General features: G+C 37.9%; 2 protein-coding genes across 2 annotated transcripts in view; both read right to left on the reverse strand.

Annotated features, from left to right (window-relative positions):
* The window catches only part of LOC134214686 (uncharacterized), a 362784-nt gene extending 359499 nt beyond the window's left edge, over positions 1-3285 (reverse strand). The window contains exon 1 of the mRNA XM_062694006.1: positions 2281-3285. Within this exon, the coding sequence (XP_062549990.1) occupies positions 2281-3262 (982 nt within the window). The 5' untranslated portion in view covers positions 3263-3285. The remainder of the gene's footprint in view (positions 1-2280) is intronic.
* Positions 3286-14937: 11652 nt separating this feature from the next.
* LOC134209078 (uncharacterized) lies at positions 14938-16318 on the reverse strand. The gene is made up of 2 exons (XM_062685057.1): positions 15994-16318; positions 14938-15107 (listed from the first exon to the last, which is right to left on the reverse strand). Exons 1-2 carry the CDS (start codon positions 16316-16318, stop codon positions 14938-14940), a joined length of 495 nt encoding a protein of 164 aa, XP_062541041.1.
* Positions 16319-16625: the final 307 nt, after the last annotated feature.

The raw sequence follows: 16625 nt of genomic DNA on the forward strand, positions 1-16625 counted from the left end.
GAAATTTGTCCGCTTCCCTGAGGGAAGCAGACTCTCGGGAACACTTACGGACGAGGCCAATGTGTCCAAAACCTCTAAAAAAATCATGTGTTGTGCGTGTCTTTCAAAATCATGGAGTTTGATATGTCGCAAGATGGGTTTCGGTGCTAATCGAAATTTGTCCACTTCCTTGAGGGAACCAGGATCCCGGGAACACTTCCGGATGTGGCCAATGTGTCCAAAACCTCTCAAGAACTCATCTATTGAAATTGTCTTCCGAAATCATGGAGTTTGATATGTCGCAAGATGGGTTTCGGTGCTAATCGAAATTTGTCCGCTTCCCTGAGGGAAGCAGACTTTCGGGAACACTTATGGACGAGGCCAATGTGTCCAAAACCTCTAAAAAAATCATGTGTTGTGCGTGTCTTTCAAAATCATGGAGTTTGATATGTCGCAAGATGGGTTTCGGTGCTAATCGAAATTTGTCCACTTCCTTGAGGGAACCAGGATCCCGGGAACACTTCCGGATGTGGCCAATGTGTCCAAAACCTCCCAAAAGCTCATCTATTAGGATTCTCTTCCAAAACCATGAAGTTTGATATGTCGCAAGATGGGTTTCGGTGCTAATCGAAATTTGTCCGCTTCCCTGAGGGAAGCAGACTCTCGGGAACACTTACGGACGAGGCCAATGTGTCCAAAACCTCTAAAAAAATCATGTGTTGTGCGTGTCTTTCAAAATCATGGAGTTTGATATGTCGCAAGATGGGTTTCGGTGCTAATCGAAATTTGTCCACTTCCCTGAGGGAACCAGGCTCGCGGGAACACTTACGGACGAGGCCAATGTGTCCAAAACCTCTCAAAAAATCATGTGTTGTGCGTGTCTTTCCAAATCATGGAGTTTGATATGTCGCAAGATGGGTTTCGGTGCTAATCGAAATTTGTCCACTTCCTTGAGGGAACCAGGATCCCGGGAACACTTACGGACGAGGCCAATGTGTCCAAAACCTCTCAAAAAATCATGTGTTGTGCGTGTCTTTCAAAATCATGGAGTTTGATATGTCGCAAGATGGGTTTCGGTGCTTATCGAAATTTGTTAGCTTCCCTGAGGGAACCAGACTCTCGGGAACACTTACGGACGAGGCCAATGTGTCCAAAACCTCCCAAAAGCTCATCTATTAGGATTCTCTTCCAAAACCATGAAGTTTGATATGTCGCAAGATGGGTTTCGGTGCTAATCAAAATTTGTCCACTTCCCTGAGGGAACCAGGATCCCGGGAACACTTCCGGATGTGGCCAATGTGTCTAAAACCTCCCAAAAACTCATTTATTAGGATTCTCTTCCAAAACCATGAAGTTTGATATGTCGCAAGACTGGGTTGTGATCACTTGAAAAGTGTCCACCACCCCAGAAATACCCCTGGGAACCAGGTTTCCGGAACATCCGGAACCATGTCCTGGTGATTCAAATGTATCAAAACTAACTTCTGATGCTGGTCAATGATGATTGACCACGTTTGCATCAGCATTCTGGTCACTTTCGTTCATTTATCAATGGTTTTAAAAAAATGACCCGTTTTTGACTGCATCTGACCCAGGACCCCCCCATAATAAATCCGGCCGGATTGCCACCATGGTCCAATCAAGTAATGTACCAAAAAATAGACATGATGACGCTTCTTCCCTGAAAATTTCATGGCAATCGGAAGAAAAATGAGCCTACACGGGTTATTTCAATTTTGATTTCTAGGTCAGACCGAAACGGGTTAAAAAAGATAGCAGACCTTTGGTTACGCGTGGAGGTCCTAACACCTATACTCCATAAGAAAATTATTTTGAGCTTTTTAGTGGAATGTCTTCACTTGTCATATAACGAGTTAATACAATCCCATTGAATTCCACCACTTAATTGTATCTTGACAGATACGTATTTCGACCTCAACAGTAAGGCCGTCTTCAGTTAAGTGTTGGAATTCAATGGGATTGTATTAACTCTTCTTATGACAAGTGCCCTATACTACAGGTAATTATTGGATGATATGAAACGGAACTGTCATTAAATTTGGTTTCATGCATCAAATGGGCCATGAACCATTTTATAAAAGATATTAACCTTTTGGTTACGTGCGTAGACTTCAATTTTTTTGAATTGTTTCTATTTTTCTTCTATGCTTCCACTTTTACATTCAGTTTAATTAATTTCCAATGATTCCAATCCAATAATTCGTCAGTGCTTTTCTAACTATACACAATTACCATCAATCTCAACATTCAGTTCTCTCAATCTCCGAGTTGCATACTTACTGTACATCCGCTTGTTCAGCTTCTCCTCGTCACTTTCGTTCAACTCTCCGGCCGCCATCAGTGGATCATCTCCGTACTCATCGAAACCAATCATTCCTCTGTCCGTGTCCTGCATGGCAGCTGCTGACGACATTGCTCGATGCGTTCCGAACGTCTCCCGTCGACTGTGCCTGGACGAATGATGTCTCGCTTCGTCCGGTTGTCTCTGCTGCTGATGCGGATGGTACTGCTGATGCTGGTAATGCAGCTCCACGTCGCAGCTCGATTGCCTTAGAAACCCGTGCCGTTGCTTCCGGCCGCCCAGCTCGCCGCTGGTTATGATTGTCGTCGTCATCATCGTCGATGGATTGTTGAATTCTTGCGAGTGTGGCTGTTGCAATTGTTGCGTTTGAGCTTGTGCAGCCGACGATCGACTACCGCCGCCTGCAGCGGACAGTCGATGCAGCTTGATTATATCACTAACCGGCGACGCGGACTGACGCATCGATATCACAGGCGGCAGATTTGGAGAAGTGAGTTGGTTAAAGCTCTCGATTAGCCCTGGCGTTGGCGGAGGCGAAGGGTCTGCGCTGTAGAGTAGCTTTGCGGTAGTCGTCGTCGTCGGGGTCAATTTGTTCTTCCTACTAGCGCTAGTACTACTACTGCTATCGGCTACTGCTAACGGTGACTTCTTATGACTTCGTTTGCCGTCGCCCAGAGTCGGTTGCTTATCTTTTGGTATCACAATAGAGTTACAGTTGCTAAGATTGCTAGTGGCGCTGGCGTTGTCGCCAGCGATTTCTCGGCTGAGATCGATCACGAATGAGGTGTCTTCGATGTCTTTCTTCGATTTCGTCGCCACGGGATTCGGCGAAGTCGTTTGATAAGTCGCGGTGCTAAAGGTGAGATGACGAGCTTCGGTCGATTTTTGGCGCGGAAGGATTGGGCTATTTTGGGCACTGATGGATTTCGCCTCGAGGACCCGCAACCGATGGGAAGCCATACCGAGGAGCGATGGTTGCCGGGTTGTACCTGGACGATATTTACTAACATTTTTAATTATGGGGACCGGTTCGGAAGCAATGCTCCGTTTCATATCGGAAATTTCACTAACATCAAAATCGATAGACACGTTTGTTGCACTGTCTTCGAAGTCATAATGGGTACTAAGCGGATCGGAATGTGGTTCTATTTCTATGGATACACTTACTGGTTCTAAAGTATTGCATCGCTCTCGAAAACGAATATCATTTGATTTGACTGATTTCCTGTCGTACTCTAAAGATTGTGCTATCGCTTCGCTTCTCGATGGCAGTTCGTCCATCCCATCGAACGGTTCATCGCCACCCTCCTCATTATTGCCCATCTCCAGACTCACCGCTGTCACACGAGTTCCCTGTCGAGTGGTTCGCCTATCACCATCAACTTCCGATTCCGACTTCGATGGATATTCATCTCCGGTCCCGACGGCCACAACATTGCCATCGGCATCGACCAGTGATGACAAATCGCCAATTTCGACAATAACCTCATCAACGCCATCACTAGTGGTTGAGTTTTCGAGCGGCATACCCCCAACCGCTCCAACATTCCCATTCTCACCATTATCAGCATCATCTTTCTTCTCGGCATCTTTCACTGTTCCGTTCCTTTTCTTACCACCATCCGTACCACCACTCCACTTCCCTACCTTCTTGCAGGATTTTCTGCCAAACAAAATCCGTCTGATAACCCTTGACTTTTTGTTACGTTTCTTAAGTTCACATTCACGCTTGATTGCAAGTATCTTATTTTCAACTAGCGTCGAAAAGACCGCCTCAAACCGTATCGTTCGGCTCAAATCTTCGTACGTGTCAGTGCATACCGCCTTGTCAACCTTCATCTTTTGTACCTAAACTTGAACTTCGAACGGCGGCAGGAAAGGAACCAGCAGCTGTAGTGCATTGGTATTTCCTTTCACCTGCTTGCCACCCTTCACGGATCAGCCAGAATCTCCTGGGCAGTTCTTTCAGTTCAGCCGGTGTTTATCGAGTTCCACTACTGCTCCGTTGGCACGTGATGGCGCCACATTTCTGGTCTCGCATGTCCTCGGGATGTAGTTCGCTATAATTGCATTTCACTTCCACTTTGTGAGTAACGAAGAAACCAAAAGTTTTCTCAATTCCAAGCAGATTGTCGTCTGGTTTTTCGCTGAAGCGACACAGATATCGATACCGGGTGGCGGGACAGAACAATAACTTTAAATGACGTCCGATTTATGAACAGCTCCGATGCGAGACGGCGTCATTTCTTGATTGAGTCTGAAATGGATAAAAGGGAGAAATGGAAAAGGAAATTATTTTCAACTTCAACATGGGCTGTCATAGATATGGTTTGGAAGAATTTTCTATGCTTTCCAAGTAAGATATGTTTGATTTTTATTGTTGCGTAACGAGTGGATAATGAGGAAATTTAAATTCTGAAAATTACTTATGTTTAAACATACAATACGTGTTTCCGTGATCATGCTGTGGAGGACTTGGAAATAAAAAGGGAACAACAAAGTTTCCTCTACAATTGAATGTTGGCAACCTAAGCCTTTCGCCAAATTGAAAGTTAAAAATAATGAATAACAATCATAAAACCCATGTACTGCTCAACTGGTTTACATTTGTTTGCAGTTCCTTGGTGATAAAAGTTTAATAAATAGATGAACTGTCCGGCACTTCATCTCATAGCTCCCATGTTCATACCATCGAAAACATAGCAATAAAAAGGAATTTGATTTGTGTCTTATTTTTGTGATTTTTCAGTAGTGAGCACGCATGTTAGCAAAAAAAGCGACGAGAATGGTGCTGTTTTGTGATGAGATGAATACATGTTCAGTGAGATGGGAAAAATAACAGTTCCCCTATAACAGCTACAGGTCTTCAAGGTGCAACATGTGTGAGATGCTCACGTAAGTTTTAATTCCAATCAAATCTTATAACTATAGTCGCTATGTTCGAACTTGCACATAGCAATCTGATCACAAGCCTGAACTCCGATAAGTACACCATGTGCAAAGTACAATGTTCAAACATCGGGTTTAGAAGAAGAGACAATATGTTCTCTAGCAACCGGTGCATTTCCCTAAGCGTAGTGCATGTTCGTGTTCAAGCGCACATGTTTGAACCCAAGTTTTAGGACACTGCTCATGGAATCCAATTCTAAAAGTACTCGCGTTTTCAAAGGCACCCAACTTAATGCGGAAGCAAAGCACAACTGTCATTTTTATTATTTCAGCTTTGCTGCGTTACAGCATGCATGAAATAATAAAAATGACAGTTGTGCGTTACTTCCTTAGAGAGTGGTGTGTCTTTGAAAAAGTGAGTACTATTAAATATGAATTCCGCGAAGAGTGTCCTTAAACTTGGATATATGTATACATGTGAGCATGCACACAAACATACACTACGCTTGGGGAAATGCACGGGTTGCTAGGGAACATATTGTTGATTCTTCACGTTTCCCAGCCCAGAAGCTATGATTGAAAATTTGAAACATGTTGTGCACATTTTTGAACATTGCATAACTAAGCGTTTATACAGGTACGGTCTTAATTTAGTTCAGGCCTTTCATTTACAACGTCGTAGATACAAATCTGGTCTGAGCGGAGCTTTTTGTTGTATTTTTGAAGTTCTGTATTTTAGTTTTAGTAATTATAAAAGTTTGGAAAAAGATTTTTATGATACAATTATAAGGGAATAATTCATAGATATGTCGAGAATCTGAAGTGAAGTTCTGAATTGCATAGACATTTCTACACCCAAAAAACTAATCTGACAGTTTTTGTACAAAATCTTGGCGTATACAATTCTGTAAGCTTTTTATACAGATGCTGTATGAAAATAATACAAATTTGTTAGATTTCAATACAACAATTGTAGTGAAATCTTCCGAAATTGTATATGCCAACATATTATACAGTTTTTTTGTCGGTAAAATAAATCGACGAACATGACCGCAAAAATATTTTTTACCTGATATCTCGTCAATAAACATGACGTTTACACAAATTACTGAAACTCGGCAGTCAAGTTTGTCATAGTAACCGGTAGTTCGGAATTTGACTGAGTTTCGGTAAACCCATCTGTCAAATGTAAAACCTGTAGCGTGTTCTGCTCAAAACATGTAAAGAAATAAAAGCAAGGGAAAAAATAAATTTTCATCTTTAAATTTGTTGGTAAGTATTCAATATAATTTCAATTTCCTCTAAAGACACAATATTCATACAACATTTTACGTTGACTTCAACGAAAGCAACAGGGACGACACGAGGTTTTAAAGCCGATAAAATCTCAAAACAATCAGCATATTCTGCTAAAAAGACGGCATACGGGTTTTATCATCTTTCTTGAAAGATGTGCCATCTTTTTCTGGATTTTTCGGTTTGGAAAAACTGATGTCGTTCCCCTTGATTGAAAGTAATGAAACTTATGTCCGTTTTAATTTCAGTTCCAGATGTACCTACTTCAATCAATGGATGGAATCGATGGAAAATGCTTCACCCGTACGAAGAAGCTAAAATAAACATGGAAACATTTGTGAAGTTTTATTTAGCATGTTCATATTGGACGAATTTCGCGCCAAGGGGCCGTCCAGAAACCACGTGGTCATATATGGGGGGAGGGGGGGTTTGGAAAATGACCACGATAAGCCACATGGGGGGAGGGGGGGTGTTGTTCTCGAACCACGTGGTTTTTTTTTTACACGAAAAATTTTTGGTGAATAACAATAGCGGTGTAAAAAATACAAAAAAATTAAATAAATTAAAAAATTAAATAAAAAAAAAATACAAAAATCATTAAAATTTAATGATTTAATTATTAAACGCAAAGCGCATCTTAAGGCCGATGCCCACTAAGCGTTAAAAAGACGCAGGTGTGCATCGAGAAAAACCGGTAACGCAGCGTCTGTCGTAACGCCGATGCATATCTGCGCTATTTGACCATCTTAGCCTTAGATCCTTTTTCCCAGTCTCAATTTCCACAACAAAAATTTGGAAAGAAAAAATGGGAAAATTTAAAAAAATGCCGCCACGCCACCGCCGCAGATGGTTTTTGTCATCACGCCTCCGACACTTTTGCATCAGCGGACTGCAGCTACAAATTTGAAAAATATTCATGTTTTTACAATAATCCAAAGAAAAAACTTCAAAAGAATTTCTTGTGGATATTCAGGAAAAATCCAGTAAAGAAACTTCCTGTAAAAACTTTGACATTACTTCATATAATCCTGATAAAGTGCTGGCATTCAGAATGATTTTTGAACAATTCTCTATGAAAAATTTTGCTTGGAAAGTCTGTTACAAATTGTTAATGAAAAAAAAACAAAACATCTCCAGTGTAAATTGCGAAAAAATTTGCTTAAAACTCTGAAAAAAAATGCCATGTGAATTTTGTTTGAATACATCCGTGGGAAATACATATAATTTTCGGTAAAAAAAAGTTTAAATTTTCATATTTTTTTTTACATTCTAATGAAAATTTCTACGACAAGTTCTTTCGAATCTTCACCAGAAATTCTTCTTTATTTCCAAAAGAAGTTTTTCGAACATTTTAAGGAGTGCACTTCAAAATGTTCAGTCTCCAGTTAGCTTTGCGAGCAAAGGCGTAGGGTTGCCAATCCGGAGATGACGAGTTCGATTCTCGTTCCTGTCTAGGATGTGTTCGGGTGGGAAACATTCTCAACATCCTAGGTATAGTGTATCCATCGTACTAGCTACACAAGATATATAATCGTGCAATGGCTGGCATATAAAAGCTTTCAATGCATAACTAAGGAAATGCTAATAGAATATACTAAGTTGAAAAGCAGACCAACTTCCAGTTGGAATATGGAGCCATAGAAGAAGAAGAAGACTTCTAAATTTTTCAATAAAAACTCTTCTGATTTTCCGAAAGATATTAAATAGCCAATGCCACATGAAACACTTTGATATTTCCGTTGATTTTTTGTTTTTGGATTTTTTTTTCAAATTTGGAATTTTGAAATGAAAATTTTTCGAAATACTTTTTTACGCTCTTTGTGAATTCTATCACATTTTTTAAAACTTTCCAATTATTTTTTAGAATTTCCACGGAAGAGTCTATGGATTATCTTCAAAAAATTCTTTGGATTTTCAAAAAATAAATCTTTAGAATTCTCTAGATTCTTGTTTTTTTAATTTGTACCATAAATTCTTCCAAAATTTCATCGGGAATTCATTCTTCTTCGGGAAGTCATTTTGATTTCTTTGTAGGTTCAGCTAAACATTGCTTTAAATCTTTACCATGCAAAGACGCACAGGAAATGATTTACAAATTTTGAGGAATTTAATTTTTCAAGAGATTCCTTCAAAAGTACAATTTTTCCGTTATTTTCACTTGTAAAAACATCGGAATTTCCTCGGGAAATTCACTATTGGTATTTCAGATAAACTTTTTTCGATTTTCTACTGGAAAATCTCAGGAATTTCCATCGGAAATATATAAAATATGGAAATTTGAAAAGCTGCTGAAAATGTCTAAGAATTTCTTTTGGAAAACGAAAAAAAAAATCCATTGGAAATTTAGAAGAATTTCCTTTGAAGATTCATTAAAGTTGCCCAGGGTTTTGAAAAAAAAAATCTTTAGAGATTCTGTAAAAAAGTAAGCTGGATTTTTTTTTCTAATTTATACTGAAACCTGTTAGTACCTGTTAATATTGGAATGTAAACTAATTTGATGATTCTGAGAGCAAAACTGGAATTTCTACAGGAATGCTACTCAAAAGAAACAACAGTAGGGGTTTTATTTGCATCTCTAAGATTACATATTAACTTTGTGGTTGTCTGATAATCTTTTTGTTGTAAGAGTTCAGTTCAGATGCTTCGCTGAGGTTAATATATCTTAAGAATTTCCAGTACATCCAGAGCTACGGAAGGTCCCAAATACTCTTAGGAATCTATACGGATATTTAGTGATGAACTGAATAACTATTTAAAAAAAATCACTGATAAAACATTTTTAAAAAAATCAATAATATAAGGATATTTTGGAAAATTTCTAAAGCATTACAATTTTTTCTCGAAATTTTTTATAACATATTCGCGAGTCCACATTTTTTTGTATCCTCCTGATGCATAGAAGGAACGAGTTCTAGATATCCTAATACCCGATACACATTACAACATGATAACATCATCAAAATGTTCGAATTCATGAAAATTTATAATTTCCATGCTGGGTTTAGTTTGATTTTGAATCAGTTGAAATTGTCCATCTTAAAAATTGATCGGTTTAACCATATGTTTTAGTTACACAAGGTTTTTTTTTAATTTTTGCACTTGAGAAAAAACCACGTGGTCATAGGGGAGGGGAGGGGGGTTCAGCCAAATGACCACGATAAGCCACATGGGGGGAGGGGGGGTTGAAAATCTTCAAAAATATGATCACGTGGTTTCTGGATGGCCCCCAACCCTTCTATGGGGCTGGCAGCACCATCTCAGAATCGAATGAAACTTGGTGGGCATAAAGATATGGTATTTCTAAGCCACTCTGCATACTTAGTTTTTCAAAAATTGTCAAGAGTAACATTTGATAAGGGCCTAATTTTTTTTCATGGATTTTTTATAAATCAATGTAACTCTAAAATGACAAGACCTACAAAAAAGTGTTGTATGGCGGACTGTCGTTAAATTCCCAGAAGTTTTTTGGAAAAATATCCAAAAACTAAAATACCGATTTCTACACTGAAAAAAATTAGTTTTAAAAATTAAAATCGATATTAGAAAAAAACCTCATCTCAGAAATAGATGAAATTTTTTCTGCAGATAGGTATTTTAATTATCTAACTTTTCTGGGAATAATGTTGCTGTGACATATTTAAGGAAAAAAAGTTTTTCTAACAAAAACTTTTTTCATGTCCATATTGAATGAAAATTTATCAGCGTGTTTTATGCCTACAGCGCCAATTATAGGTTCAACAGCCTATCATCAACCAACGACACATTTTGAACGTATGAAAATTTGTTTGGGAAGCAATTTAGCATAATCTAACATAATTGTGGACCAACATGTGAAAAGGGTTTATGTTTTATTTGACTTTTTGTATCGAAGTAACTTAAAAACAATTACAAAAAATAACTACTTTGAAAACGGGCAATGTTGCCGAAACGAATCTGAAGTGATATTTAATTGTAATAGTGGAAAAGAAGATGTTGTTTTTCAGCAAAGACTAACCACTGAACGGTGTAATTTAGAAACCGTTATAAAGCCTGTAGAGTAGATGATTTTGTATTGCATTTTATTGAAAAAAATGATAAACTTATAACTTATGACATTATTTGCAAACAGCAATTCACTTGTACTGTTAGATTTCTCTGAAAATTATTCATTCATTATCCAAAATGCTGCTCAAGGTTGGAATAATTCCCAGGCAACAATACATCCATTCGAAGTTTACTTTTAAAGATACGGTTAATTAGAAAACGTTAGCTTCATTAATCAGAAGTAATGACCCATGACACAAAAGCTGTTCACTTGTTCATTTCAAAATAATTGACTTTTTGAAACAGTCGATTGGTTTTACAAAAATAACTTTTGTGTCTGGGTGAGCTGCAGCACATTAAAAAAATAAAAGGAACTTTGCAAGTCTGCGTAATTTAAATTCAAAACATCGCTTTAAAACAGAATGGCACTTTTTTACAACATCGCACGGAAAAGGCCCTTGCGAAGCTATTGGTGGCACTCTCAAACGAATGGCAAAACGAGCAACTCTTGCCAAAGATTATGGAAATACTATCAAGACTCCTCGAGAGTTGTACGAATGGGCGAATGGGCACGTTTTCAATCAAACAAAAATATCACTATATTACATTTATGTTATATCACGAATGAGCAATACCGCCATCGGGGGTGGCAATGGGTCTGGGGGTGAGAATGGCTCATCGCTCTCACCGCGAGCATGGAGGGCGTAGAGCAAAATCGTTCAAAAAGGTCTCTTATATTTTTGTCTTCTTGTCCTCAGATACATCCATTCTACAAGCATTCTAAGTAGTTGAAACAGTGACCCATTCTCACCCAATGGGTCAAATGGTCCATTGTCACCCCCGACGACGGTACTTAACAAGAGTTTGATGAACTTTTCAAAAAAGCAAAAACTATAGTTGGCACACAAAAGCTTAATTCTTTTATACCAATCGCTCATAATAAAATCCTGGCTAAAAATATTCCAACTCAGATGAAGACCCAAAAGTCTTTGAATTGTTCGACTAAATTTACAAATTAATGAGTATTCAAGTAGAAATAAGAATTAAATGTAGTAACAAATAAAATTGAAGAAAAAATTAAAAAAATGCGGAAAATTTATTACTCTTTAAATGTGCGTTTACCGGAGATCTCCCTAATGAAATTACCTACCGAGCGTCATCGTTTGGAATCAAAATGTTTATCTGATAAAAAATATAAGCAATCTAGGAAAACATACGCCCTTTTTAAATGTTGGTCCACATTAATGTTAGATTATGCTAAATTGCTTCCTAAACAAATTTTTATACTTCCAAAATGTGTCGTTGGTTGATGATAGGCTGCTGAACCTATAATTGCCGCTGTAGGCATAAAACACGCTGATAAATTTTCACTCAATATGGACATGAAAAAAGTTTTTGTTAGAAAAACTTTTTTTCCTTAAATATGTCACAGGAACATTATTCCCAGGAAAGTTAGATAATTAAAATACCTATCTGCAGAAAAAATTTCATCGATTTCTGAGATGAGGTTTTTTTGTAATATCGATTTTAATTTTTAAAACTAATTTTTTTCAGTGAAGAAATCGGTATTTTATTTTTTGGATATTTTTCCAAAAAACTTCTAGGAATTTCACGACAGTCCGCCATACAACACTTTTTTGTAGGTCTTGTCATTTTAGAGTTACATCGATTTATAAAAAATCCATGAAAAAAAAATTAGGCCCTCATCAAATGTTACTCTTGACAATTTTTGAGAAACTAAGTATGCAGAGTGGCTTAGAAATACCATATCTTTATGCCCACCAAGTTTCATTCGATTTTGAGATGGTGCTGCCAACCGCTGGTCGAGTTGGCGCGAAATTCGTCATTGTTTTTATTTTTTTATTTTTACAAAATGTGACCTAAAATATAATCTTTTCAATATTGATTAAAGCATTTCATTGTTGTTTTGATTTGATTCATCTGAAAATGAATAATAAAAATAATTTTTCACTGAATCTCGGCAAAGTCCTTTACCGATTTGATCGGCAACGTACTACCGAACGGGACGGTAAAATTTGACAGCTGGGTTGTGTCGAACATTTTACGACCAATCGGTAATTTGAACTTTCACCGAGATTTTTCCCGAGATATCAGCTGTTGGATTCTCGGCAATTTATTTTGCCGGTCTCGTCAAAAAAAAAAATAAGTGTGTATGGTCCTCTTAGCCTAGCGGAAAGATGCGCGGCTATAAAGCAAGACCATGCTTGAGGGTGGCTGGGTTCGATTCCCGGTACCGGTCTAAGCAAGTTTCGGTGTGGAAATTGTCTCGACTTACTTGGGCATAAGAGTATCATCGTGTTAGCTTCATAATATACGAATGCAAAAATGGTAGCTTGGGTTAGAAACCTCGCGGTTAATAACTGGGGAAGTGCTAAATGAACACTAAGCAGCGAGGCGGCAATATCCCAGTGGGGATGTAATGCCAATGAGAAGAAGAAGGATGGTCAATGGGGCTTCAAATCTAGTTTCGTAATTTCGTAATCCCCGTGTCCAAACGTTGGGCAACGAATAAACTCATTTCTATTAATGTATACTGCGTAAAATAAATGTAATTTTTTCAAATTTTAAAAATTGAAGATTTTATCTTTCATGAGCGCCTTGTAATTTATTTATTTATTTATTCATATGTATATCAACAGGCATCCTACAGCCCGAATGATGTTAAATAAGGTTACAATAACTAATAACAATAACACTAGAGATGGGCGTTAAGATCCAGAACCGTCATAATGATCCGGATCTTTGATTTGACCGATTGATTCGTAGCTCACTTTTTAAAGGATCCGGTTCACCAGATCAGCAAATTGTCGGACCATTTGTACGAAAATAACAAAATGAAAAGTTTTTTTGTAGTATTCCATAGATGTTATAATGCTTGTGAGCGAGAGAAGGATGATATTATTGTATGTACGGTGATAGTGTGAGCTTGTACGGTGATGATAGTGTGAGCTTGAATGAAAACCATTTCACTCACTTTTTCCTTACATTTTGCTCCCAAGATCCAAACCGTAGGGGAAGGTGGGTAGACTTGATCCCCGGGGAGACTTGATCACCCCCTGTTTTATCGAGGACTAAAATAATTTTGTTCTTGCGTATTTTTTAGTATTGATTCTCTAGACAAATGACCTTTATGTGGTGAGTTATTTTTTGGATTGACAACCTTATTTATTCTGCAGGGCGGTTTGTATGTTTTGACCTTCCTAAGAATTTTTTTATTGGCCAAGCAAAATTTGAACCACTTTTCATAACAATGACCAAATGCTTTCGTTTTTTCACAGCACAAAGCCATAAATATGCTTAATAATTTGTACTGATGAAAATGATAACATTCCATCAAAGTTTTAGGATTTTTGGATTTGAAGTTATTGTCTCAATATGGGGACACTTGATCCCCCATTAGTCACCCATACAAAAATTTGGCGAAAAAATTCAAAAAAATATAAATCTATTCTCAGGCTACTAATTTTTTGTAGATTTGACAGATTTGATGAAGGGTTGTCAGGAAAAATTAGTTATTGCGTAGATATCATAAAAAGGGGATCAAGTCTCCCCAAATTTTAAAATTGCATGTGCTGTCGATTTCAATAACAAAAATCGTTCACGTATACGCACAGCAAATCGAAAATTCCACGTATTTTGAAGGGAAAATATTTAAAAAACCTGAGGGCTCCTTTCTAATTTTATCACAGCAAGTTCTTGGTAAGGGATCAATTTCCCCCGAATATTTTAAAAGTCGATTTTAGACAGCACTCCAAAAAATCGATTGTGTATTAATAACAACAATAATTTAAGGACTGTCATACATCAGTAAAGTTAAATACTATATTTCTTAGAGAGTCTGTGTGGAAATCGCGTATGTTTATTTATTTTTGGCTGTGATACATCGGAAATCAGAAAAGGGGATCAAGTCTACCCAGTCTCCCCAGGAATAAACAAAGCCCTCACCGTATTTCTACGCACATGCAGGGGCTCCAAGTGAATTAGTTGACAACGATCGTGATAACTCGGCAGTTGAACAGGGTTTCTCCAGGGTAACTTACGTAGTGCTCAGTTCAAAATCCTACGTTGTACCGACTCAATTTATTCAACGCCGTTGTTGTAGTTTGGGCTCCATACCTCAGAACAATATTCTAAGATGGAACGCGATAAGGAACAGTATAGCACTTTTAGGCAATAGATGTCAGTAAATTTTATAGCAATTCTGGAAATTCATCCGAGAGATCGAGAAGCTTTGTCCACAACGTACGATACATGCTGCTTAAATTTGAGTTGGGAATCCATGATTACTCTCAAATCTATGATATGTTCAACGCGTTCGATTTCTGCATTCAGTAAATGATAATTGAAACAAAACGGATTTTTTGTCCGTGAAAAAGAAATTACTGAACATTTATGCGGGTGTACCATCATTGGGTTGAGCCTGCACCAATCAGCGAACACTTCAAGCTGTTGCTGGAGAAAGCGACAATCTTCAGGTCGTCTGCAAATGATAGTCGTGAAGCCTTCAAAGCTCGATGCACATCGTTGAAGTACAGTAGGAACAGGAACGGACCCAAGTGACTACCTTGAGGTATACCTGATGTTGAAATAAAACTGGGTGCCTGGCAATCTCCGATTACAACCACAGTCTTCCCGAGCAAAGCTTGAGAGCAAATCGATAACTAATTTTGTTGTTGTGAAATCGACTAGTTTTGATAACTCAAGTTGATATCCTTTTGGTCGTTTTAACGGTTAAAAGATCAAAATCTACAGCAGAAAAATCTTACTGTGATATCAAATCGAAAACTATTCCTGCTATCGATGAGAGCAAATCGAAAACTAATTTTGATATTGGTTTCGATAACAAAATAAGTACACAGTTTGATGTCAGATCATACAATTTAGAAATCAACAGCAAAATTAGATCAAAATATGTAATCAGTCATGATGATTCATATTTGAAAACAAATTATGATTTCAATTTGATATCAATATCAAACTATGTTTTCTATATGCTCTCATTATGTTTTCAGACTTTGCTCGGGCTACGCTGTGTGAGGTATGAACGAACCCGAGCAAAGTCTGAAAACATACAGACAGCATATAGAGAACATATTTTGATTTAGATATCAAATTGAAATCATAATTTGTTTTCAAATATGAATCATCATGACTGATTACATATTTTGATCTCATTTTGCTGTTGATTTCTAAATTGTATAATCTGACATCAAACTGTGTACTTATTTTGTTATCGGAACCAATATCAAAATCAGTTTTCGATTTGCTCTCATCGATAGCAGGAATAGTTTTCGATTTGATGTCACAGTAAGATTTTTCTGCTGTAGATTTTGATCTTTTAACCGTTAAAACGACCAAAAGGATATCACCCTGAGTTATCAAAATTAGGCGATTTCACAAGAACAAAATTAGTTATCGATTTGCTCTCAAGCTTTGCTCGGGAAACCATCTTAGAAAACAACCGTTAATGCCGAACTTCTTTATTTTTGCAATCGCAATATCGTGGTTCACTTTATCGAATGCAGCGGCCAGGTCCGTGTAGATCACATCAGTCTGTGCACGTTGAACCATACAATCGGTTATATAGGATGTCAAGCAGAGCAAGTTAGTTGCTGTCGATCGCCCGGGTGTAAGGCTGTGTTGGTCGTTGCTGAGAAATGGTTTGCAATGGGCCTCAAGTGGCTCCAAAATCACCAGCTCGAATAATTTGGAAACTGCATTTAAAGAAGTGATACCACGGTAGTTATTAATGTCACGATTGTTGCCTTTCTTGTGTACCGGAAACATGTTCGCAGTTTTCCAGCAAGCAGGAAATGACCTACTGTTGATAGATGCTTGAAAGATAAGATGTCCATCGGGTCCCGGAGAAAAGCTACGTTTGAGTCAGGAAGACGCGCTGATTACCATCGTTGCATCAATTACAATGGTGCCAAGCCAAGTGTTTGGTTGACGATCGGAGCAGTGTTCACAGGGTTCTCAATTTCCACGGCTGGTAATACTTCATTTGAGAACACGCTCGAGAACTTTTCAGAGAAAAACGAACAGATGTCCTGGGTCGTATATACCTTGTTGTCGTTGAGCGTCATGAATGAAG

This window comes from Armigeres subalbatus, chromosome 2, assembly GCF_024139115.2.
Source record: "Armigeres subalbatus isolate Guangzhou_Male chromosome 2, GZ_Asu_2, whole genome shotgun sequence".
Taxonomy (NCBI): domain Eukaryota; kingdom Metazoa; phylum Arthropoda; class Insecta; order Diptera; family Culicidae; genus Armigeres; species Armigeres subalbatus.